Below are 26,517 nucleotides of genomic sequence, written 5' to 3' on the forward strand. Positions count from 1 at the left end.
ATAAGATAACTTTCTCTTTGTTTTCTTATAATTTCACGGAGTCTCTCCAGGGATTCATTGTGTGTTGAGGGCCTTTCTGTGGAGCGTGTCTGTTTCACTTTCCTTTAGGTGGTTGTACAATTTCAATGCTCTCTGTTTGATTTGATTAATTAGTGGGAATCATCCGAGTTCTGCTCTGCGTGCATTCGTTTGGTGTTTTCCAGTGGATGCCGAGAATGGATTTTCAGAATCCGTACATGCAGTCGAGTGCAGGGGAGTCTCAATTTGGTGTTTATATATATTTCTTTTCATAGAGAGACAGACAGTAGGCTGACAGGAAATGGGGGAGAGAGATGGGGGAGTGACATGCAGTAAAGACTGTCGGGATCGGGAGTCGAACCCGCGGCACACTGCCAGACTCGGGCTACCGGTCAAGGTGCCTGGACCGCTAAGCCACGGCCCAGGCCTCATTTTTCAAGTTTTTTGATCGGCATGTGGGCCGCAGACTTTGCAACCGTAGAGGGAAGTGGGTTCTAAAATGGAGTCTAGTATCTTTAGCCAGATTTGTATTGGAATGTCTAATTTGATGTCTTTCTTGGGGTGGCATAGAAAGTCCTTCTTGCCTTGTCTCTCAGGTCGTTTACAGCTTGTTTGAAGTTACCTTTGCTGCTAAAGATCTGTTCTACCATAACATAAGGTCAATTTAATTGACTTTGATTGCAGACTTACACCCCAAACTGTTTCTAAACATAGCCTACGATGCTACGTGACGCGATGAGGAAATGTTACTGTTCTGTTTTTGTCTGGGAGAAAGTGTGCAGGAGATCAAGTTGCTGTTAACCTTCAAATAGATATAGCAACACCAGATGTGTGAATGATGCATGACTTCTGTGTCTACTATAGAGGGATGCCTGCCCAGTGCTGTGGAGTTGTGCTGAGGTCTTCCCAATTCGTGTTATATGGAGGGTTGGACTCAGGCTACATCCCTGCTCAACGCCCCTGGCCTTGCGAACATATATAGATCTGTGCTTTGTCCATTAATCTTTACAGCATATTTGTTGTTTGTGCACATTGATTTTATGATGCCAATGCCGCTTTAACACACGCACGCACACACACACACGCGCATGCACACACACACACACGCACGCACACACACGCACATACACACACACACACACACACACACACAGAGAGAGATAAATGCTGGGTTGATTTTGCTGCAGTGGATGAGTGACATTGGTGCAGAGTTGCAAGGCTAATGAGAGCTTTAATGTCACACACACATACGCACGCACGCACGCACGCATGCAAACACACACACACACACACACACACACACACACACACACACACACACACACACACACACACACACACACACACACATACTCCTAGCAGAAAGATTAGACACGAGCCACGACAACACACAGGAACACAACAAGCTCACAACGTATATGCACACAGGTAAGCACATGTATGCATGCCTACGCACACATGCACCCGCAAGTACACACACACACACACACACACACACACACACACACACACACACACACACACACACACATGCGACAACACAAAGATAAACACATGAAGGGGGCTGGGATATAAATGATAAGAGGTACGGTTCAGAGTCATGCACAGTCCCTGGTGGGTCCATTTCACTTTCAGAGATTAATTATTAACGCCCCAGAATGTAGTCTGTACATGTTCTGTGAGAGAGAGAGAGAGCCAGGCCAATTCATTGCTCGCCCTCTATTATCTATCATCATCATCATCATCATCTAATGTTATCCAGTATATGAACATTTACATAATGCAGAAAAAGCACTTGAGGTCATTTTAAACCATGTCATCATTAACCTACAACAAATACAGTTGGTTTAGCAAAGCACACATTTTACAACAACAACAACAACAACCACATTTTAGCAGGCGGTGGAGTGTTGACGACACCGGAACAACAGTGACTCCATCGTTTTCCATTTAAAATGGCCCTACCATCCTAAATAACCTGACACCCATATGGGCCCTCAGTCCCCCTACGCTCCTTCTCCGAGATGAGGTCCATGACCGTCTTATAGCCTTCCACCAGGTTTCAGAAACGGCGCATGGTTTCCACTAGGAACGTTGCTTACCCTTTTCGTATCCAAAAAGTAAAGGTCCGAAAATGAGCTAAACAAATGTTACTTTATTCCCGGACGAGAAGACCCAAGTTACGGGTTGAAACAAGCGTTTAGATCGCTTATTTAGCCATGTTTTGCAAGGCAGTTGCAGCCGGAGAGGCAGCATTAGCGCCTCCCCTGCGGTCAAATGTCGCAATTCGATTTTCCAACTGACTTCGGTTCACTCGACATTCGACCAGGGGAGGCGATGTACTCGTAACTTGGAGTTTCTTGTCCTTTCATAAAGTAAAATTAGGTTAGCTCATTATTCTTCTTTATAGAGAGAGAGAGAGAGAGAGAGAGAGAGAGAGAGAGAGAGAGAGAGAGAGAGAGAGAGAGAGAGAGAGAGAGAGAGAGAGAGAGAGAGAGAGAGAGAGAGAGAGAGAGAGAGAGAGAGAGAGAGAGAGAGAGAGAGAGAGAGAGAGAGAGAGAGAGAGAGAGAGAGAGAGACAGACAGAGAGGTAGGTATACGGTAGGTTATTCCAGTAGAGGTAGGTATACTGTAGCTTATTCCAGTAGAGAGGTAGGTATACTGAGGGTTATTCCAGTAGAGAGGTAGGTATACTGTAGGTTATTCAGAGAGAGAGAGACACAGAGAGAGAGAGACACACAGACACAGAGAGAGAGAGAGAGACACAGAGAGAGAGAGAGAGAGAGAGAGAGAGAGACACAGACACACAGAGAGAGAGGTAGGTATACTGTAGGTTATTCCAGTCTGTGTAACGACACCACTGTCCTCTGTACAGGATGTGACCCTCATCATCCTGAATCAATCAATCACCACCACTTCCTGTGCCAGAGTGTACTGCTTCCTGCAGCTGTGTTGCCTGAGTGAACCTGTGTGTGTGTGTGTGTGTGTGTGTGTGTGTGTGTGTGTGTGTGTGTGTGTGTGTGTGTGTGTGTGTGTGTGTGTGTGTGTGTGTGTGTGTGTGTGTGTGTGTGTGTGTGTGTGTGTGTGTGTGTGCGCGCGCGCGCGTGCACATGTGCGTGAGTTATCAATGAAATATCCCTTTCATTTAAGAAATACTATAAAGTAAAAATAAGAGAATAAAGCACAGGAAACTAATAACAAAAACCAATCAGGGCTGTTTTTGAAAATGACACTCGCACCTTAATCTCGTGTACAACTCACTGTAATCAAAACAACGTGATAAACCTGTGATGTGACAACGCAGATGATTCTGATTCCGATTCTGACGAACCTCAGTGAAACACACCGTCAAAAGGTCTCCAGCTTTGATTTAACACTTTTTGACCTGGGAACGATTCTACAAAATGTCTTCTAAATCCTGACAGTTTTCTGAAAAACCTAATGTTTCTGTGTCAGTCGTTCTCAAACATTTTCATATCAAGGACCCCCAAAAATATATGTCTTTGGCCGCCGACCCCCATCTGAAAATATGTTGTTCCAGAGACTCCCCCAGAAGCAAAGATTTGAGTTAAAAATGTTTGCTGTGAAATAATATATATTCAAAGATTTGCGCCATGCACATTTTCACGATTTTTCAAAAATAGCAGACCTTCAAGCTCGTAGGTCTGCTATTTTTCAATGGCTAAAGTATAACAATGCTTAAAACACCAAAAGGGGCTCCCCGTCCGAAATGGGTTAAAATAACTAATAACTGTAGCAGACCTGCATGCATGCAGTCTTCTGAGAGTTTGTGTTCCAGATGCAGTGCATGAAAACAGAATTCTCCTTCACTTTATATATAGTTATGATTCTGGTGAACAGAAAGCAGAAAATCTGCATGTCCCAGATGACCCAGAGAAGTCTGAATGGTTCATGATGTACCGTAACACAAGTTCAGAAATGTATTTTGACCCTAAACCTTTCAATGCTTTTGAAACCGCAATATTTCTTTTAAATCAATTATTTACAGGCAGGGAGGCCAGGCCAGGGCAACCTGGGCAAGTATCTAAATAACTGGAGTGGTACAGTATGATCCACTAGTATCCATACTGGAACGTTATAGACAAAAGGTACTGTATCCTTCCTCCAAGTAGTACTGCTTGTCAAAATGTGAATTGCAGACTTGAAAAGAAAATAAGCCAAGGCACTCCGTCTTTGGTGAGAAATTAAATAGTTTATTTGATGATGAGCAAGGCAAATACATAATAGGACCTTCACATCATAAGATGTTCAATAAATCAAAAAACGAATTGTAAAAATAACAAAACACCCAAAGTGACCAGCACCAAGTGAAAAGTAAAAGACAATTAATGGGAAAACAATTAAAAGTAAATCTTTATATTGACACATTTAAACAGTATCACAAAAAATTAAAATATATATGCAGGACCATCAGAGAAAAGGCAGGAAATCAACTTCATCATTTAGGCCAGGAATCATTGTGGCTTTTAGAGTTACTATCCGAGAAGTTTGTTGAGTCTATCGATGTCGCTTTGGATAGCTTCAATTGCTGTAGCTTTCCATACTAGAACGTCTTTGACTACACCGAGATTTCTCATGCAATATAAACTAGTCTATACTTGCCAGCCCATAGAGCCCCATTGTGGACCCGGACATTGTGAGTATACCCTTATGGTTTTATGTTAGAAATGTTGAGTATGGGTCCCCAGAAACTGCCGGATGCTAACTTGCATATTATGTTGGGTATTTTTCATAATTGGCATAATAATCTGGGGTACCATTAACATCCAATATAAGGCAACATTTTCACACTTTCATTATGCTTTAAGTAGCCTCGATACCCAGGCTTTCATTTCGTCTGCGCGAAAGATGAAAGCCCGGAAAAAGCCGTGGGCTGAACCAGTCTAAAAGTGGGAGTCAACCCTTCCGGGTGGGCGTTGCTCTAAATGATGTGACGTAGCGCTGCACTAGGGGGGAGAGGAGGGGCCGGGGGTGACGGACAGATCGATGAGATCCAATCAGGGTGCGCGCATTTCTGAGGCGCGACCCGCCCCTCTAGACCAGAAATGTCTCTGCTTAGGTCAGGCTATGCTTTAAGTAGCATGTGACGGGTCAAACTAGGGTTTTTTCATGATTCTGAATCCATTCCAACCATTAGTTTTGCACAAAAAACTCATTCAATTCAGCTAAAAACGGTCATAGCCGTCATCACAAATAATTATGATGAGGTCAGCACATTTGGGCAGTGGCTATGGCCAAGCTCAGTGGCCTTGTGGTTAGAGTGTCCGCCCTGAGACTGGGACGTCGGGGTTCAATCCCCGGCCGGGTCATACCAAAGACTCTAAAAATGGGACCCAGTGCCCCCCTTCTTGGGTTGGATTGGGGGGTAAGTCCCTGCGACATACTAGTGTCATGTCCAGGGGGTGTACTTGTACATCAAGCTGCCTCACGCTACAGAAACAGGAGATAGGCTCCTGCCCTATGGGCCCCATGGCTCGGCAAGGCTACTTACTACTTACTATGGCCAAATATAGCCCACTAAGACTAAATTAAGTTTTATTCCAAAGACTATGACTAAACTAAAATCGAAATTAGCTGCCAAGTCAAAAACAAACCCTGCCAGCACCTGGCGTTTAGTTAGTGGATGTGCGTGCTCTGTTGTATTTTCCAAAACTATTACCTTTTACTATTACTACTACTTTTATTGTTATCGTAAACTGTCAAAATGGCCTGTGCTCATTTAATACTGTCACACTCATGTGTTCTGATGCCTTTACTCCAGTTCAGTAATCCATGCTTCCTCCTCCTGTCCCAAACCTCACCCCTGCCTTCAATGAGAAATCAATAAGTCAGTTTCTAGAGAATCTCTCTCCCTTTCTCTCCGTCGTGTGTGTGAACAAGAACCCACACGCACGCACGGACGCACATACACGCAGTACGCACGCACAGAAGTCTTGCGAATTCATGTTATTTCCACCACGCATCATCACATACAGAACACCGACATTTCCCCTAGAAGAAGTCGTCTTCTCCAGCATCAAAGGTCAATTCAGCTCTGCATGCTGATTTTCAGCTAAAACGTGCCTGCAAAAAAGACATTTCGATTCCTAGAAGTGACTTGTAATGGAATGATTCACTCTTGTGTCTGACTCGGCCTATAGAAAATGTAACGGTTTAACTTTTGACTTTATTTCCGCCTACTACAGTATACATAATAGGAGTCTGACTGAGGCCGATTCTAAAGCTAAAGGTCCCTGCACACTGAGCGCGTTTTTCAGATTTTTAGCTGCGTTTCTCCATCGGTTTTCCGGAAAACGCGCCCAGTGTGCAACCACCTTTTAAAACGTCTTCTAAATCCTCACCTCAAGTTTTCTGAAAGACATCAAATATTTATTAAAAAATGACAAAATAAATGATGTTGCTGTTACTGTACATACAGTATAGCAACAAGAACCCCGTCCTAAACGGAGCAATAACAGAGAGTATAATTTAAATCAGAGATTTAGGCTGTAGCCTATTATGATTATTATATCATCACTGGACTGTTACTGAGCAGATGAGTGAGCATGATGTGTGTGTGTGTGTGTGTGTGTGTGTGTGTGTGTGTGTGTGTGTGTGTGTGTGTGTGTGTGTGTGTGTGTGTGTGTGTGTGTGTGTGTGCGTCTGAGGTCAAACTACTGCAGGATTACAGTGGCAGGTCGATATCTTCTCTGCACTTGTGTGCTCTACCCCTCTCGGCTGAGCCAAGGATAACGGACTCGCTCGCACACACGTGTGCGCGCGCACACACACACACACACACACCCTCACACACACACACACACACCTAGCTGTATCTGCAGCCATGTGCACAGCTGTTCCTCCCATTCCTCCTCAGATCAACATTAATGATGCAGGGGCTGAGCGTTTAATTTTGGCACACGCATGCTGAGTTCTAACTGTCTGTCGCATGAGTGTTATTGATTTTGGCAGCAAGTTTTGATTTCAGTTTAGTCATGGTCTTTTGAATCAAATTTAGTTTTAGTCATATTATATAGTCACCTGAAATAGCTTTAGTTTTAGTCGACTCTAAATGCTGTGCGGTTTTAGTCGACTAAATCTACAGTTGTTTTTTGCCACGTTGTGAGCTTGTAGATTGGCTATTTTCAGCATGCAACCCAAGCATAAAATGACTTGTCTTTTAGTTATACTGGATCTCTTCGTCCACTCTAGTCCCTTCCTAACACTTTAGTCTAGTTTTTATTTGTTAACGAAATTGTCAATATATTTATGAAATCAACACTGGTCTGTCGCCTTTTTCTCACTATTGACCCGTTGATGTACGTGTGTGTGTGTGTGTGTGTGTGTGTGTGTGTGTGTGTGTGTGTGTGTGTGTGTGTGTGTGTGTGTGTGTGTGTGTGTGTGTGTGTGTGTGTGTGTGTGTGTGTGTGTGTGTGTGTGTGTGTGTGTGTGTGTGTGTGTGTGTGTAAGCGCCCTTGCATGCTCGTACGTCCGTTGGTGCATGTGCGTGCCGTGCGTGTGTGCCAAATAAGAACGGAAATAAAAAGATGAGGTGTCAGGCTTTTGGAAAAATCAATGAGAGATCAAATATGAATTGTAAATCAAACAGGGGATCTGTGCACTGTCAGGCAATCTCACACACACACACACACACACGCGTACACACACGCACACACGCTCAAACAGCCTCTAGACTCTCGTAGATGTACTTTTTCAATACGAGTAGTAAGTAATGCTGATCATGTACAAATGCAAAATGTAAGATTAAGCTTTACCCTGCTGCCCCACCTCCGATTATTCTCTGGGAAGGTTTGGAAACCCCGGAGGTCTGTATAGTTTTCATTTAAAAAAGCGTTTTTAAACCACCGTCTCAGACTCTTTGATGGCATCTTTGATCTTTCCTCGTCTCTCCCCAAATGAGTGCATGAACTGGCTGGCGGAGCCCCATAAGGGGGGGCACACACACACACACACACACACACACACACAGGATGCACACACAGATCCGACACACCAAAGGTCCGCCCGAACATGCGTTGGTCCGACATGCGTTGCTCTGTGCTTGCGGTTAGGGTTAGGGCTTTGGGATAGCTTGTCGGTCTAATGACAGTTGGACCAATAGTACATATAGTGTCGAAACTACCACCCAGAGTGTAGAGTAGGAGAGTATAGCGACACGCTTTGATCTCGTCGCAAAGCGGGTGCCTACGGGGCTATAGTTCCAAACATTGCTCCTATATGGCTGGAACTATCCCATTGAGATAGAATGAACACTTCCGCATTCCATTGTTACAATGGGAGACACTTACTTTATATTACTCTGTATCCACCCTGACCGCCAGTTCCCTCGATTGCGCAGTTGTGCAATCGAGGAAAAAGGATCCAAGACATGGATGAAAAGATTCTGAGACAGAATTGACAACTATATATACGGACAATCTTAGATTTTGCATCTTAGATTTTGCATTTGTATATGTTCAGAGTTACTTTGAGGCAATGGGGTTTCACTCTCACTACCATGGGTACCGGACCGCTTAGACTCTCGTAGATTGAAAATGTCAGAATCGATAAAATACACTCTCGAGGTGTCTTTCCCGGGATGTGAAGTGTGAAAAGCAAGACAACTCACACGAGTCCATGCCATCTCACCCAATAATCTTCGTAATACATATGTGTGCAAACTTATCATTTTTCTATATATAATTATTTTCACTATCAGATTATTATTGGGTCGGGGACCGCAGGAGGACCCAGGGGGGTGTGTGTGAGCGTCGAGGGAATTTGCTTTTCACGCTCCATATATCCCGAGAATGAGGCCTCAAGAGCTACCTGGTTGCTATAGAGTGCTGCTGGAACTGTGGTGTGTGTGTGTGTGTGTGTGTGTGTGTGTGGGGGGGGGGGTTAACCCATTCTGACCTGAGATCAGATTAAAAAAATGTCTGTTTGAAAATGACAGTTTTCTGAAAAATGTCAGTCCTTCGATTTTTCAAAAATAGCAGACCTACAAGCTCGTAGCGACCTATGAGCTTGTAGATCTGCTATTTTTCAATAGCTAAAGCATAACATAATGCTAACACCAAAAGGGGTTCACGCTCAAAATGGGTTAAGGTCACATGACACTGAAATGACAATTTCCTTTGGAGATGAATGAAGAATTATAGGCTCTCCAAAAAGCAGGGCCAAATTCGCTACATTGGGCCCTTGGCTCTCAGGAGCCCTTCAGGGAAACTGGACTGCATGTGCGGTATACTGGGTTTGAGGCCCTGAAAAGCTAGAGCTCCTGCAAGGGGGGCCTTCATTGGCTGTTGATTGTGTTAAATCTAGGTTAAAAAGAAACAATGACACTAGCATGATTAAAATGGACATAGGATTAGTCACTCTGGTGCAGGTTTTCAAATGAATTGTTTTGTGTTAAACCTTGCATGGCGAAACGGTCAGCTGACTGTTTGTTGTTGCTCTGTATTGCCCCATGTGAGCCATTCATTCTTTCCTCCATTCCCCCTTTCCCGTTTCTGCGTGCACGTGTGTCATGTGTTTGCGTGTATGTGTATGTACAAGCACTGTTTGTTGGCTATACCGTTGTGTATAGCCAAGTCTATAGGAACTCTGTCTGTCTGCGTGCGTGCGTGTGTGTTATGTTTCTTTTTATACCTTTGTTGTTTCCTTATAGCGCTGGCATGAGTGGTTCTATTTAAGGATGCACCCATATGGAAATACTTGGCCGATATATGTTTATTTATGGTTTTTGTTGTATATTCAATACAAGAAATACATGACGCTACAGTAGACTATAATAACCAGCACACCAACATAATGCAAAATGTACGCGTCGACAACAGATAAACATCGGCTAAACTGCCATCGGTTATTGTCAGTTTTATTTTGCCGATAACAGCAATATCGGTACCAATTACGTGGCCGATACATCGGTATGGGTGCACCACTACTGTAGTTCAATTCTATTCTGTATTGGATTGTAAAATGCTGTTGTATTCTCCATGCTACAATGTCAGTACACTCTGCACACTTTAACAGCTGCCATTATTCAGAGCTATAGACCTGAGCTTTCATCTACATACACTGCACACCCACCACTATAAACCTCTGCCTCAAATGTGTTCCCACACAAACCGCTGTGCTTGAATGGACACTATTAGCAACAGATGACTCATCCCGTTTAATCCATTCTGGACGGGGAACCCCTTTTCGGTGCTTAACTATTTAAAAATGTAATACTTTAGCTATTGAAAAATAGCAGATGTATACAAGCTCGTAGCGCGGCACAAGCTTGTGGGTCTGCAATTTTTTTGAAAAATCAAGAAAATGTGGCGCAAATCTTTGATATATATTCATACATTTTTTTAACTCATATCTTTGCTTCTGGGGGCGGGGGGATGGGGGGGGGGTCCATGGAACAACATATTTTCAGATGGGTGGCCAAATACAGATAATTCTGGGGGTCCTTGACATGGAAAAAGGTTGAGCACCACTGTAACAGAAACATAGAGTTTTTCAAGAACACTGTCAGGATTTAGAAGACATTTTGTGTAGAATCGTCCTCCGATCTAAACGGATTAAAGAGGATTCTCCTTCATTCCTTTTTTTTTATTTTATTTACAATGCAAGGTCACGGGGTCACGGTTTATGTAATGGGGCTAAATGACTATACCTAGCCTCTCGGTAACAAAGGAAAAGGGCCCCGTTGGTCGTCATGGACAGGAAATGAATAGCAAACAAAAGCACACACACTGTACGTTATGTCACTATAGCCAGCCGTACGGGGCCCCACGGTAATGAGCTGATTAGAGACACATGGCAATAAGGCACATATCGCAGGTGTCGTGACGACGGTTATACCATCTTCCTTCTGTTTGTATAATGCCTTAGATTCATACTTAATTGCGCATGGGGTGTCAAGCACCAAGAATAGTATACAACCTCATCCCTCTGCGATGCATTGTGAGTTCGCAGAACGTAGGACACGCACACACACACACACACACACACACACACAGAGAGAGAGAGAGAGGGACATAGTCGAATCACTCAAATTAGCGTAGCTCTGAAACTGAGACAGAGGGGGGGGGGGGGGGGGGGGCTGGAATGTGAATAATGTATTGAATCAAATGGGCGAATGATAAGACGTGATTGGGCCAGTGCAACAACAGCTTGCTCCATGCAGCTGCTCTCTCTCGTTAGCGACCAAATGCATCCTCGCACGGGTGGGTGCTCACACCAGCGGCCAGAACCACCGGCACCTCTCGCATATCTCTCGTTATCACACACATACTGCAAGTAACCATGTGCAGCCGGAGCACAGAGAGAGAGAGACCTCCTCCATGCAGCACAATACCCAGCGAACGGAAAGTATAGGGATAATTCAGAGAGTATACCATAATGTGGGCGTTGGGAAGGGAGGGAGGGAGGGGGGTGGAAGGGCACTAACAGTAAGGAATCATGGGAGTGGAGGAAGTAGCCTGCTACAGAGTCTCATGGTGCGTTTTAACAACGGGAGAGCAACGGCCATGTATTGGTGGTATGTCCTCGTATTGGTGGTATGAAAGGTAAACAAAGCCACACGTGAATCTGATTGGATATCGCCGGGACGATGTCGTCCAAAGTTTTCATCTTTTCGGTGTCGACGTTCCTCTTCCCACTTTTCGACTATCGCCGGCAATATTGCCGGTATAGTTGCCGCCGGGTCCCATATAGACAAATACGCCTGGCTGTCGCCCGCTGTTACCCCATTTAGACCTGAGGACGATTCTACAAATGCCTTCTAAAACCTGACAGATTTTTGGAAAAACCTCATGTTTTTATGTCAGTCGTTATCAAACATTTTCATGTCAAGGACCCCCAAAGAACACACTGTCACCGTATGGCCCCTATAGCTCCGTTTGTAACCTCATATATGCTGTATGCTTAGCTCCTAGAAGAGGTTATGTATTTATGTAGCAGGATATATCCCTGCACATGTTGTTTTCCCAATGCAATCTTATGGACGCAGTGCTGTGCATACAACAGACTATTGACTGGACTACATTTTTTTTATTTAAGCCTGATTTAAGTAGATGTTTCACCCCAGATTTTATGTGCCCGGGCCTTAAGTTTATCAACTGTATCTCGGTTCTGATACCTTTGACTGTTTTAAAAAACGACACTGCGAAGAGGGTTTTCGCCACTGTTTGTGGACGGGAGACTCGACCCAGCTATAGACCCCATTTCGAGTGTGCAGTGATATCCTGCAGTGTTGATTTTGTCGACTCAGGGATCATTGGACGACCTGCTCTGCCTCCTGAGCCACAGCCGCCTGACTGAGATTGACAAATATATAGAATGAATAATACATTGTTAGTATTATTCTATATAGTTGTCAATCTCAGTCAACACTAGAGCCACTTTTCACAGCATTCAATGTACTCAACTCCAACTGCAGATGTTGATCTAACACTCTGATGTGACTCCTCCACGTCCTCCACGCTGCGTCAGCGAATGCATATATACTTATTTCCGTGTCGCCCTTATATCTTCAGCACAGATCCCTATATGACCATTTAGTATAGCATCTCTGTTAAGACTTAGACCAGGGATGTCAAACTCAAATACCCAGTGGGCCAAAATAAAGAAATTGGTACAAGTCGAGGGCCGGACTGTGTTTCAACACTAGGGCCATTTTTGGGGAGAGGGGTAGCTGAAAGTTGACCACAAGTGATATACTTTACTATACATATACATGCTTGCGGGCCCTCGATACGTGACAATGCACTCGCAGTGCATTGTGGGACTTGTAGTATTATGGTGGTCCGTGCAGTATACCAGAGGGCCTGATTTGGCCCCCGGGCCTTGAGTTTGACATATATGCCTTATAGTCTAAGGCTTAGACTATGAGAAGTGTCTGAGAATAGGGTTGCTAGTTGAGGAGGCGTTGCGCCCCGGAGGAGGGCCTGCCTGCCTGCTGTGGAACAGGCCAGGAGGAACTGTTCCTGTCCTCTCTGTATTGTTGCCCTCGTCGCGTCCAGGACACACATTTCCTTATCAGGTTGCCCACAGAGAAACAAACACGGCAGGGCAGCTCATATGAAGGGGAGTTTCCCTGTGTCTGTTTGAGCTGGAGAAGAGAACCAACAGAAGCCTTTAATTGAATTTCGGAGAGTGAGCGAGATGGCGAGAGAGATAGGGTTAGAGAGAGAGAGAGAGAGAGAGAGAGAGAGAGAGAACAAAGTGCTGCATTTCCAACAGAGCTCTGCTGTATAATGTACACGTGTTGATTGTGGGAATTGTGTCAGCACATGCTGTGGCAAATCCTTGTGTTCTGGCCATTAATGCACATGATATATACAGCCTGGGGGAACAAACAATCTCTCACTGTGCAGGAGATTAAGGTGCATTTGTTTCACGTTTTGCAAACACACATTTGTGTTTTGTTATAGTATAGGACAGCTTGCATTATTTACACACGCTAATGCTGTAAATACTGTGTACATACAGAAATGACTGCTTTTAGTTTGGATGTTTTTTTATTCTGTTTCGATTTTATTTACCCATAGAGCGCAGAGGTCCTCTCTCTCTCTCTCGCTCTCTCTTTCTCACACACACACACACACACACACACACACACACACACACACACACACTCACACTCACGCTCACGCTCACACTCACACTCACACTCACACTCACACTCACACTCACACACACACACAGTCACACTCACACACACACAGTCACACACACACACACACACACACACACACACACACACACACACACACACACACACACAAAATTGTCGTATATGCTTCCGGTTCTATAGTTCAGCATAGCCTTGCTTGTTTGGTGTGGCAGCAGATGTGTGTGTGCGTGCTGCCACGGGGAGCACACATGCACAGCCATACAAACAGGCAGACAGTATCATGCACTATATCCATTCTACTGTATCTAAAACACTCAAATCAGCGTACACTCAAGAGAGAGAGAGATAGTGACAGAGAGAGAGAGCACCAGGCCAGGGTGTGTATTTTAGGAATGTGAATCATTGAATGATGGATGTGATTGGGTCAGTACAGTACACAGAGGTGGCCTGAAATGAACATGAAGCTGCATGCTTGCATTGCGTACAGTAGACTACAATTCCCAGGTAATACTGGGACTCACTCTAGTAGATTACAATGTGTGTCTGTGCGTGCGTGCCTGCCTGCCTGCGTGCCTGCCTGGACAAGATGGTAACCGAGGTGAAGAAAAGGACCTGACCCAAGATCAGTAACACTCTGGAGTGTTAGACAGAGAACAGTGTTAAACAGAGAACACTCTGGCTCAACAACTGCAGAGTGTGAGGAACAGACACACGACAAACAGACAGTGTAGACACACAGACAGTGTAGACACACAGACAGTGTAGAAGGAGAAACAGGCAGATAGAGTTGGAGAGAGGGCCGATATGGACGGTTCAGAGGGAGAGAGAGAGAGAGAGGGACGATATGGACGGTTCAGAGGGAGAGAGAGAGAGAGAGGGACGATATGGACGGTTCAGAGGGAGAGAGAGAGGGACGATATGGACGGTTCAGAGGGAGAGAGAGAGAGAGAGGGACGATATGGACGGTTCAGAGGGAGAGAGAGAGAGAGAGGGACGATATGGACGGTTCAGAGGGAGAGAGAGAGAGAGGGACGATATGGACGGTTCAGAGGGAGAGAGAGAGAGAGGGACGATATGGACGGTTCAGAGGGAGAGAGAGAGAGAGGGACGATATGGACGGTTCAGAGGGAGAGAGAGAGAGGGACGATATGGACGGTTCAGAGGGAGAGAGATGGGCGATAAGGACGGTTCAGAGGGGGAGAGAGAGAGAGAGAGAGAGAGAGAGAGAGAGAGGGGCAGTGGGTTTAGGTTGATGCAGAGGCATTTGAAACGATATTTGGTTCAATCTACTTATCCACTTATAGACACCTGCAATATCTTTATACTTTGATCTACCAAAAATCTTCAAAGAGGTCATTCTGCTACAAAGCTCCACCTGATAGGAATGATCTTCCTCTTTCTCTTTGATTGATTGATTGATTGATTGACTTCTTTATTGACATTCGCATGTACAAGGACTCAAAAAATGATATGTAATTGGCCACCGACCCTCATCTGAAAATATGTTATTCCAGGAACCGCCCTGCAGAAGCAAATATTTGAGTTTAAAAAGTTCGCTCTGAGAGAATGCATATTCAAAGACTTGAGCCACATGTTCACGATTCTTCAAAAATAGCAGACCTACAAGCTCGTAGCGCGGCACTCGGTGGCAGATCTGCTATTTTTCATTAGCTAAAGTATATAACGTAATAAACACCGAAATATTCAAAAGAATGAACACAAGAAAGCTTGAAGGCTTATTCCATTTCTGGTTTCCTTTCCAAGACGGTTCAACACACAATACTAGTTATGAATATTTCCTGCCATCATTCAGCCATATTTTGTGTGAGTTAGGTGTTTTTTTCCCCCCCGGACAGCAGAGATATTCTTCTAAATTGTATACTGTTGTAAAACAGCTGATGCTGTGGGGTTGGTGGGTTGGAGAGCTGGGGGAGCATGTGTCAGTTGTTCATGTTTTTATTACGGGACCTCCTCGGAAATGAGATGCTGCATCTCGAGGGGCTATCCCTTCAATACATCTGAAATAAATCGGAAAATCGGAAACATATTGGCAGCACATCTGGTGCTTGAATACTGTAAACTCCTCATGGGCTGGCATCCCCAGAGAGAGAGAGAGAGAGAGAGAGACAGAGGGAGAGAGGGAGAGGGGGAGAGGGAGAGAGGGAGAGAGGGAGAGAGGGAGAGAGAGAGAGAGAGAGAGAGAGAGAGAGAGAGAGGGAGAGAGGGAGAGAGGGGGAGAGGGGGAGAGGGAGAGAGAGAGGTAAAGGAGGGGAGAAGATCAACATGTTGAGACAGATAGAGCCCTGGAGAGACACCAGAGGGGCCGAGAATGATGGGAGTGCAAATTAAATTACACCGGAAGGGAGAGCCAGGTCTGGACCTGCAGGAAACAGCTCTCTCTCTCTCTCTGTGTGTATGGGTGCTTGTGTGCATATAAACCTGTATGTCATGCCTGTTTGCATGGTGTGTGATCCCCTGTAAGCGTGTGTCGCGCGTATATACATGTGCAGCTAATCACCTCAATGCGTGCACAGTCATGGCACACATATACATTGAAGCGGGTTATGCAGGCCGCCGTCCGATCACTGTCACCCGTCCGCCATGATGCACCCGACGTCACCTCACTTCCTCACATCCTTCCTTCCTTCCTTCCTCCCCTTAGCCCCCCCCCCGCTCTCCTCCTCCTCCTCCTCCTCTCTTCCACCTCTTCCCTAACACCCGGCGTGCATTAATCCTGCCACAGATAACTCCATTATACCTTTCTCCCCTTCCTCTCTGCTCATCTTGTTATGCCTTCACTCTGCCTCCAGCAGAGCGATATATACTCAGGAGGAGCGACGGCTTGGGGATTCAGGGCCTGAAGTATACTTTGTGCTTTTTTTGTGCAAAAAGGTCACGCTAACACAGAGGCAAGATTAGCAATTCGGATTGGGTGGGGGGGCTCTGAGAAGCCGCTGTAGCGCCCGCCGCACTGCATGCTGGGCCTTATTGCATTAGCGCGGTGGTGTATATAGAGTGCACGTTTGCGCAGTGCTGATTAGGTATATAGGCATGAGAAGGAAACACACACACACACACACATGCGCCTGTGTATAAATGCACTTACATCATTGCACATTATTCAAATTGCATATGGGCGACCTCCCAAGTGTATGAATGGTCAAACAAACAGAACAATGCTTCCGCCAACGGATTCACGTAAAGCATCAAATACACGTTATACCAACCAGTGATCAAGATGTTGGATATGGCCAAGAATGTGGCCATATTGGCCATACTGACGTTGTTTTCACCGATGGCGCTCGGCTGTGTTCACTTGGAGCATAGCGGCGCAGGGCGGTGCAGACCAGTGTTGATTTCGGTGACTAAAACTAAGACGAAAATTGTTCGTCGACTACCTTTTTCCACTGACGAAAACTAAATGGAAACTAATTGAAAACTAAGCTATGGTGACTAAAACTAAGACTAAATATACTGACGATTTCCTCAACAAATAAAAACTTGACTGAAATGCTAGGAAGGGACTAGTGTACAAGAGATCCAGTATAAGTCATTTTACACTTGGTTGCATGCTGAAAATAGCCGATCTACAAGCTCACAACGCGTTGCTCTACGATGCGTTGTGAGCTTGTAGATCTGCTATTTTCAGCATGTGTAAAATCAGCCATTACGACGGCATCAAGGCCCGCCAGAATACATTTTAGTCGACTAAACCAACCGTAGATTTAGTCGACTAAAATCGCATGACATTTAGTTGACATTCTGGGTGACTAAAACTAAATGAAGTTTCATTCCAAAGACTGTGACTAAACTGGTGCAGACATGGGCAGGGACATGGAAAGTGTAGGGGGGGGGGGGAGACTAATATTTACTATTCTGTGCAACGAAACTCGGCGCGGCTCAAGGCCTCCGTCATGGGTCATGGTCATGGTCACGGTCATGGTCACAAAAATCAAGCGCTCCCTATAACTCCCCAAACAGTAGTTTTACTTCCGCGTTTCCTACTATGTCTGATTATCACATGTTGGCTCTATATTCCAAGGTCCTGATCACGGGACATATTCTTGATTATATAGGCTGATAACATTGGGAAGTGGGTTGTTTCAGCTGAGGGAGACAACATGCCTAATATGTCCTCTTTGATCCATATATCCATACGTTCCACATGGAGCTTCTTCTTGCTGCGTGTGGATCAGCAGGTTATGGACTTGGCTCCTGGTCAAGGTCAAGGTCATTGCCTTGCTCTCATCCCAGGGGTCATCATCGCCATGTTGGCTCGTGGTGGACATTTTTGTCAACACGTCCATTCCATACAGTATATACCCTGAAGAAGGCCGAAACGTTGATTTAATAAAGTTTCTATAGCATGGTGACGACGAGCTGTGCGGCCCTCTTTTCTCTTATCTCCTGCGGTCATGCAGCACCTCCCCAATACTGGTGTGCGCTCCTACCTTTTTTTTGTTCTAACATTCCATTTTTGCCACGAACATACAAAATGAGTGGACAATATCATTACCAGAAACACATGAATAGATAGCCCTGAATGACCACAACAGGTCTGTAACTCTGAGAGTGTTCAAATGGAACCAAATGGACCCGACCACTTCACCACTTTTCAACCTATCTTCATATAATAGGTCCTCACTAATAATCATGAAAAAATGGCACAATATTTTTCTACTCAGTCTGTGTCTCATATAAGGGATGTGGGCAGTTTAGATATTTTTTTAAACAAGATTTATTTACAAAAATGTTTAGATTTTCATTATCGTGAGAACGATGGCTTCCATTTTTGCATTGCAACTTTTCAGGACTAGAAAGCCTGCAGTTTCTATTAGCTTGTATTCCCCATCGATGATGTCACTGGAAGACGGTTTCTGAACTGCCCACAGCCCTCCTATGAGACACAGACCGAGTAGGAAAGAATTGCGCCATTTTTTCATGATTATTAGTGAGGACCTATTATATGAAGATAGGTTGAAAAGTGGTGAAGTGGTCCTTTAAGGGTTTTTTTTTTTTGCAAATAAAACATTTGAGAACCGCTAGAAACTAATTGGACTCCTAATGTGCCAATTATTATCATACATATTCTGAAGAAAACCTGGAGCCTCAACATTCAGTAAAGTGGATGTTATGATCAGAGTAACAACATAATTTAATGGGACCTGGGAGCAATTCTACAAATGTCTTCTAAATCATGACAGTTTTCTGAAAAACCCCATGTTTCTCTCTCAGTTGTTCATTGACTGACAGTTCGTTGATTTTCATATCAAGGACCCCCAAGATTATATGTAATTGGCTGCCGACCTCCATCTGAAAATTTCCATGGACCCTCCCAGAAGCAAAGATTTGAGTTAAAAACGTTCGCTCTGAAAGAATATATTCAAAGATTTGCACTACATTTTTCAAAAATAGCAGACCTATACAAGCTCGTAGCGCGGCACTCGGTGCTGCACTATGAGGTTGTAGATCTGCTACTTTTCAATAGCTAAAGTAACACCAAAATGGGTGCCACGGACGGTCACACGGTGACCTGTGTCTCATCCTGCATCGCTGCGCTATAGTTCTGTTGTAATGGACACATCCGGCATTGTTTAGTTTCCTAGAAATCACGTGAGCCCTCGTTGACAGCAGCTTCCAGGTATAGCAGGACATCTCAATCTTTAATGGAGAATTCCATTTCGATGTACCTGCATGCGTTCCGTGGTGTTATTGTATAGTGAAAAAGATGACAAAATTGCCTTCATCATAGATCCGCTACTTAGCATCTCTCACAGAGGGTATGGCATTGAAAGTGCTAATGTGTGTTGAGGGTTGAGGGTGGGGGGGGTGGGGGGGGGGGGGTTAGACCTGAGGACGATTCTACAAATGCCTTCTAAATCCTGACAGTTTTCTGAAAAACCTAATGTTTCTATGTCAGTGGTGCTCAATATATATAATATATATTCAAAGATTTGCAACACATTTTCACGGTTTTTCACGCTACAAGCTATGAGCTTGTAGATCTGCTATTTTTCAATAGCTATGCAACATAATGCTTAAAACACCATAAGGGGTTCCCGTCCTGATTGGGTTAATGTTACGTATGACTGTATATGTCTTTCTGCTGTAAAAACACAATAAACATCATGTTGAAGAAAGTGCAAATGTCTTTTTTATTCAAGGACATAAAAGTATATAGACTACTACTGTATATGAATTATAATAATTTGTTATGATTATGTTGTACTATCAATCACAATGTGTCTTCAGTGCATCATACTGTATTTAGACAGAGAAGATATTCCGGCATTTTACAAGATGTACTATGCAGCAATGTCGACCATTAAAAATTCAGTATAGTGGACTGCAGTATCAACTACCTGATCGATACTGGATTTTTACGCATGAGGTCCATGGAGTTCTCAAATTGTAGCCTTTATATGCTTCGTTGGACTTTATCCTGCATTTCACTGTAGTGTTTTAGTTGTAACTTATCAGCGGTTTATATTTTATATTGATATGCCCGCTTTACTCTGCTAAAAACACTCTTGCGAATAGGTGTGTGGGAAACTGGGCTGTGTGTGTGGCTGTGATATAACAATGGAGATATGCTGTATGATTCTGAACAATGTGATTTTTAACCAAATTATAATAAGAAATCCATGTGACACATTGACATTTGAGAGAGGAATACTATGAGACAGCCGTCATTTTGGCTCTTGGTTTGTGGAACCAAGAGCCAAATACTGGTCTTTCATTCTAAACAAAGAGATGATATTTATTCATTGCAACGGGAATAAATACCCCTGCTCACCTTCGCTTACACAACTTAGAATTTAATCTTGTTTATTTTAACTCCATTATATATTGGGGTTAAAAGGAAAGGTATTCAGTGGCAGCCACTGTCCATGGTTCTGAAATGTGAGTATCTACATCAGTGGAATATACAACTCGGCCCCTAGTTTACTTGTGGCCCTGGACCACTATCGATATTCAAGAAGAAAAGAAAAAATAATTTAAAATGCTAAATATGGCCATTTATGAATGAAAGTTTTTTTGTGTATATAATTCTATTATAACAAGTGAAAACATGTCACGTGCGGAAAAGATGTGGCCACAAGCCAATGAAAAGATGTGGCCACAAGCCAATGAAAAGATGTGGCCATGACAAGCCAATGAAAAGATGTGCACACCCGTCACTAGATCTCAGCCCCTCCCCCTCTTCATCTCCCTCTTCAAGTCCGCACTCCGTCTCCGCAGGAGAAGAAAAAACACGGAAGGAGAGGAATTTTCGCCTCACGATTTTGCTTATTCCTTCTAAATCTCTGTATATAAAATATAGCTCCAACAGCAAATCTCTTAGTTACATCAACATTGTTCTTCGACAATAGTTGTTTTTTGCCTAAGTAAAACGATTACACTGTTCGCATTTGCTATTTGGCCTGCCAGCCATACTGCCGAGTACTTTTCATTGCGCGCGCACACACACACACGCACACGCACGCCTGGCTTGCACACACACACACACGCACACCTGGAAGCCACGATCTCTCTATCTCTCGCCACGCCACGCACACACACACACACACACGAATAGCCATGCAGGCTATACACGGCGGCAGCAAGACAGGACGTTATAATCTTGAGTTTCATTAAATAACTGTCTTTCTCCGCACGCGCACGTGCGCACACAACATTATTCAAGTGAAATGTGTAACGCCAATATTGGGCTAATATAGGCTACCAATATGTGGGTAGCCTACAGGGATTTACCGACGGAATGAATATATATATATAATCATCTATACCAGGACTGCCCACACTTTTTTTTACTTGAGAGACACTTTCAAAACGACCAGCTCATATACCCACCAAATAAAACTATCATCCCATTGCTGAAAATAGTTACAAAATGTAATTGAGGAGCCTTTCATAGGCTTCATACAGTGGTGTCCCGTTCGTCTGTACCAGGCTGACTTCTATAGGTTTTGAAAGGTACCTTTCATTTTTTTATTCTTTATTTACCCAGGGAAGTAGCTGAGCACAGGTGCTCATTTTCAGCAACGCCCTGCACATCCACACACACACACACACACACAGAGCCGGAATAGGCGTCTACGTTTATATGTCTATATGGTTGATAAAGCCACGGGCTCTTACGACGTTTCGTGAACCATTCGTTGAGAGTTAGGGCACACAGTGACATTCAGCCGAGGAAACGCTTGAATGATTGGATGAAACACACAATGGTGTAAGAAGGCTAATGGATAAGATGGAGAATTTGGTGGTAGGCCTATATGGAAAAGATGCACTCAAAACTAAGCAAAATTGTAGGTAGCTACAAATGGAGGGAGATGGCATGTAATGGACGGACTGCACTCAAAACTCATGTTGTGCTCATTTATGTTGATGTGCCACTGAAAATATATACAGTGCAACTTTTTCTTTCTTATTTTTTTTCTTTCTGGCCCCCGACTTTGAGTAATCTTACAATTGTGGCCCCCTGCCTTTATATAGTTAAATGGTAAATGGTGCATTTATATAGTGTCTTTATCCAAGGCACTTTACAGAGATTACTGCGTGAAAAGAGGAGTTAACGGGCAATTATGGGCAGTAGATTTGACCGTAAACCTCAAGTTTAGCAGCATATACAGTAATATATACGGTAATATACAGGTGTGATGGTACAATTCGGGAGTTTACCAGAGTTTGTTGGAAAGTTTAACGGGAGTTTCCTGTAATATACACATCCGTATTCCATGCTTTTTGCGCTGTGGATTGTGCATTACATTCACCCATTCACACACACATTCACACACACATTCACACACCGATGCCGGAGGAAACCATGCAAGGCACCAACCTTGCACATCGGGAGCAATTTAGGGGTTCAGAGTCATGCTCAAAGGACACTAACCTTGCGGTTCCCACCCGGTCACTCTACCCCTGAGCCGCTGCTGCCTGTTGAATCCCCCTGAGCTGTACAGTATGGTTTGGTTTCAGTGCTATGATATATGATATGATATGATATGATGTAGTACTTTATTGTCAGTTCACACTGAAATGTGTCTTGTGACCCAGCAGCCATGTATGCATAACACATATATACACATGTTTGACATATAGTACAAAGAACAACACAATATTACATACATAGAGAGAAAAGAGCAATGTCCACCGCCTAGTAGAGATAACCCCATGGCTACAAAGCTTAGCTATGGCCTGGCGCCGTGGCGCTGTCCATGGTGCTGAAATGTTGGTCGCTATGGACCTGGCACCGTGGTGCTGTCCGTGGTGCTGAAATGTTGGTCACTATGGACATGGAACCGTGGCGCTGTCCGTGGAGCTGAAATGTTGGTCGCTATGGACCTGGCACCGTGATGCTGTCCGTGGTGCTGAAATGTTGGTCACTATGGACATGGAACCGTGGTGCTGTCCGTGGTGCTGAAATGTTGGTCGCTATGGACCTGGCACCGTGATGCTGTCCGTGGTGCTGAAATGTTGGTCACTATGGACATGGAACCGTGGTGCTGTCCGTGGAGCTGAAATGTTGGTCGCTATGGACATGGAACCGTGGTGCTGTCCGTGGAGCTGAAATGTTGGTCGCTATATGGACCTGCCACCGTGGTGCTGCCCATGGTGCTGAAATGTTGGTCGCTATGGACATGGAACCGTGGTGCTGCCCATGGTGCTGAAATGTTGGTCGCTATGGACATGGAACCGTGGTGCTGTCCGTGGTGCTGAAATGTTGGTCGCTATGGACATGGAACCGTGGTGCTGCCCATGGTGCTGAAATGTTGGTCGCTATGGACATGGAACCGTGGTGCTGCCCATGGTGCTGAAATGTTGGTCGCTATGGACAGTGGAACCGTGGTGCTGCCCATGGTGCTGAAATGTGGGTCGCTATGGACAGTGGAACCGTGGCGCTGTCCGTGGTGCTGACATGTGGGTCGCTAACACTATGGAACCTGGCACCGTGGTGCTGTCCGTGGTTCTGAAATGTGGGTCGCTAATACTATGGCCCTTTCACCGTGGTGCTGAAATGTGGGTATAGCTAACTATACTGAGCAGAGGTGGAAGAGAAGCAGAGAGGCAAGGCCTATAGTGTATAGTGCAAAACAAATGGAACTGATTGAACCAATGTCTCTGTCTATTAAATATTACGTTTGTGGGATTTTTTTATTTGTTCATTCAGCCGCCTTTGGGCTCCGTAGAAACAATGAACACTGTTGCGCAATGTGTGTGTGTGTGTGTGTGTGTGTGTGTGTGTGTGTGTGTGTGTGTGTGTGTGTGTGTGTGTGTGTGTGTGTGTGTGTGTGTGTGTGTGTGTGTGTGTGTGTGTGTGCGCGCGTGCGCGTGTTTACTGAATGTAGGCCAGTGAATGTATACTGACGTCATGAGAAGCTTGCACAAATTTGCACAATATTTGTGTGTGTCAGAATAAATACCTTGCAGCTGTTGTTTGGCTTGTTGCGCCCAAAGCCCTATAGTTATCTCTATATGTTATGCTGTGCAGCCAGTCTGCGGTTAAACAGAACGACTAGCATGTTATGGAACAACAAATAAAGCGAGCCGCGGGAACAATGCAAAGCCTCTCGGGCGGATTAGGCACAGAAATCAACGGCTATGCATTTTATGCATGCTATTAGCGTTATTGGAACGCTATCACCTCCTATAGTATAGCCCCTCACTGCTGTCACATCAGGCCTACACACACACGCTGTATGCCTCTGTTATGACTATATACAATACAAGCCTGCTGCTCCCGACATCCATGCGCACACACGCACACGCACACACACACACACACGCACACACACGGCAGGGCATATTGGACGATTCAAATCGACGAGCCCTTTATACTGTTAAAGCATCTCACTCGCACTCACATTCATAATATGCACCTCACGCACGCACGCACGCACACACACGCACGCACACACACCCACCCACATTGCGTTATGTAAGAGTAATATTGATGGATGTGTGTATATAATATGCAAACTATAGAATAGGCCGGATATATAAAAGCACTTTGTACTGAACTGTGATGAACTCTTGCCCCTTAAAATGCACCTCTCCAGATAGTGCTATCGGTTTCCATGGCGACTGTGTGAATCCACACCCCCGCCTCGCGTGTGTGTGTAGTGTTGTGTGTGTGTGTGTGTGTGTGTGTGTGTGTGTGTGTGTGTGTGTGTGTGTGTGTGTGTGTGTGTGTGTGTGTGTGTGTGTGTGTGTGCGTGTATGCGTGCGTGCGTGCGCGCGCGAGTGAGTGAGTGAGTGAGATCCTACCTTACATTCCTCCATGCATGTCCTAACCGAATATGCATCCACCTCGTATTTCTGAACCAGCAGTTCAAACTCCCGGTAATCCTCCTCCGCTCGCAGGTCAAGCGTCTGATAAGCCCGCACGCACTTGAGGCACCCCTGCTGCCCGTCGAGTCCCGACGCCGCCATATTATCCAGGGTGCAGTTCAGAGCGCCAAGACTAGTCCTAAACCCGTAAAACAAATCCAAAAGTGAGTAGGAATTACAAAAAGAAAGGTACAAATCACTCAGGTTCACGGACTCATGCGTCCCCTCCTCGTCTCCTCCTCCTCCTCCACCACCGGAGAGGCCCATGAGGGAGCACGCGGTCTCCGCGTCCGTGAAAGTGAAGCAGTCTTTGGACAGGCTGTCGGGGTGACAGGTGTCCATTCGCCACAGATGGTGTTTGGTAGAATTCCCTAGAAAAATAAGATCTTGCTCTCTGGCGAGCCGGCGGCCGGGGTCAGGTGGTGGTGATGGCATATGTTGGTGTTGGTGGTGGTGGTGGTGGAGGGAGTTGGAGTACTCGCCCGTGATGTCCGAGCGTTTGTCTCGGGTCCGCGTCAGCTTCGCCTCGGCGCAGAACCACAGATGATCAGAGAGCAGGACGGTGATGAACAACAGCGAGGCCAGCGACAGTCGCCATCTCTGCGCCCGCTCCGACTCGGTGAATGGCTTCTCGTTCTCTCGGGGTGCGAGCCAGAATTTCAGGCTGTCATCTTGCTGCAGACGCATCCAAGCGCCCCTGGTCATATTTTAGGAAGGCGATGCTGCAGCAGCCCTGGCCGACTCCGCCGCGGGGGCTCCTCTGCCACAATACTCATTGACTTGGGGGGGAGGTGGACTCCGCGGGTTATTTCTCGGACAGTTTGGGCGCCGTGCCTTCCAACCGCCGGGGTCCAGGGCGCTTCCTATCTCGCGCCCCACCGGCTGCAGTTAGTCAGTGCTCTTCCTCTTCTTCCGATCCAATTAACGCGCCCGCACAGATTAGTAAGCCTCGCGCTGCCGCATCCCGGTTCTTCTCCATGGCTCTCCGGGTGTTGGTGTAAACCGAGTTCTTTTTGACCGCATGCCTCTCTCCCCGTTCTCGCCCCGGCGCGGCGGCCGTTTCTCTCCGCCGTGTCTCCCCGCGGGGTTGTTTGCTTCTCGCGTCGCGCGCTGGACGGAGGAGAGAGCAGCTTGTTGCAAGCCTCTCTCTCTCTCTCTCTCTCTCTCTCTCTCTCTCTCTCTCTCTCTCTCTCTCTCTCTCTCTGTCTTCTCTCGGTGCTTTCTGATGCTGATGCTGCTTGCTGGGTGCCGCCGTATACGTCGCGCGCGGATTCAGCTAAAGAAGGACAGCCACAGCAACAGAATATACCCCGGCGTCAGTCGTGGAACCCCGCTGTGATTCCTGTGAGTCCGTGTCTGGGCTGCAGCTGGATGCCTTGCTGTTTCCTTCTTTCTCCCGTTAATGGCAATTGTCATCTTGGACCTCCGTTAAGTTGCCGCCATGTTCGGCTTGAAACACTTTTTCGGGGAGCTGCTGGGTCCGTTTGCGTCATCTCCATCGCTGCGATAGCTCCATCGTTGCGCAGTGG

General features: G+C 45.4%; 1 protein-coding gene across 1 annotated transcript in view; it reads right to left on the reverse strand.

Moving 5' to 3' along the window:
* The window catches only part of nalf1b (NALCN channel auxiliary factor 1b), a gene marked incomplete at both ends in the record, with an annotated part of 137,018 nt that extends 111,325 nt beyond the window's left edge, over positions 1-25,693 (reverse strand). The window contains one exon of the mRNA XM_083776342.1: positions 24,926-25,693. Within this exon, the coding sequence (XP_083632468.1) occupies positions 24,926-25,693 (768 nt within the window). The remainder of the gene's footprint in view (positions 1-24,925) is intronic.
* Positions 25,694-26,517: the final 824 nt, after the last annotated feature.

Source organism: Protomyctophum parallelum (genome assembly GCF_964188405.1).
Source record: "Protomyctophum parallelum genome assembly, chromosome: 11".
Taxonomy (NCBI): domain Eukaryota; kingdom Metazoa; phylum Chordata; class Actinopteri; order Myctophiformes; family Myctophidae; genus Protomyctophum; species Protomyctophum parallelum.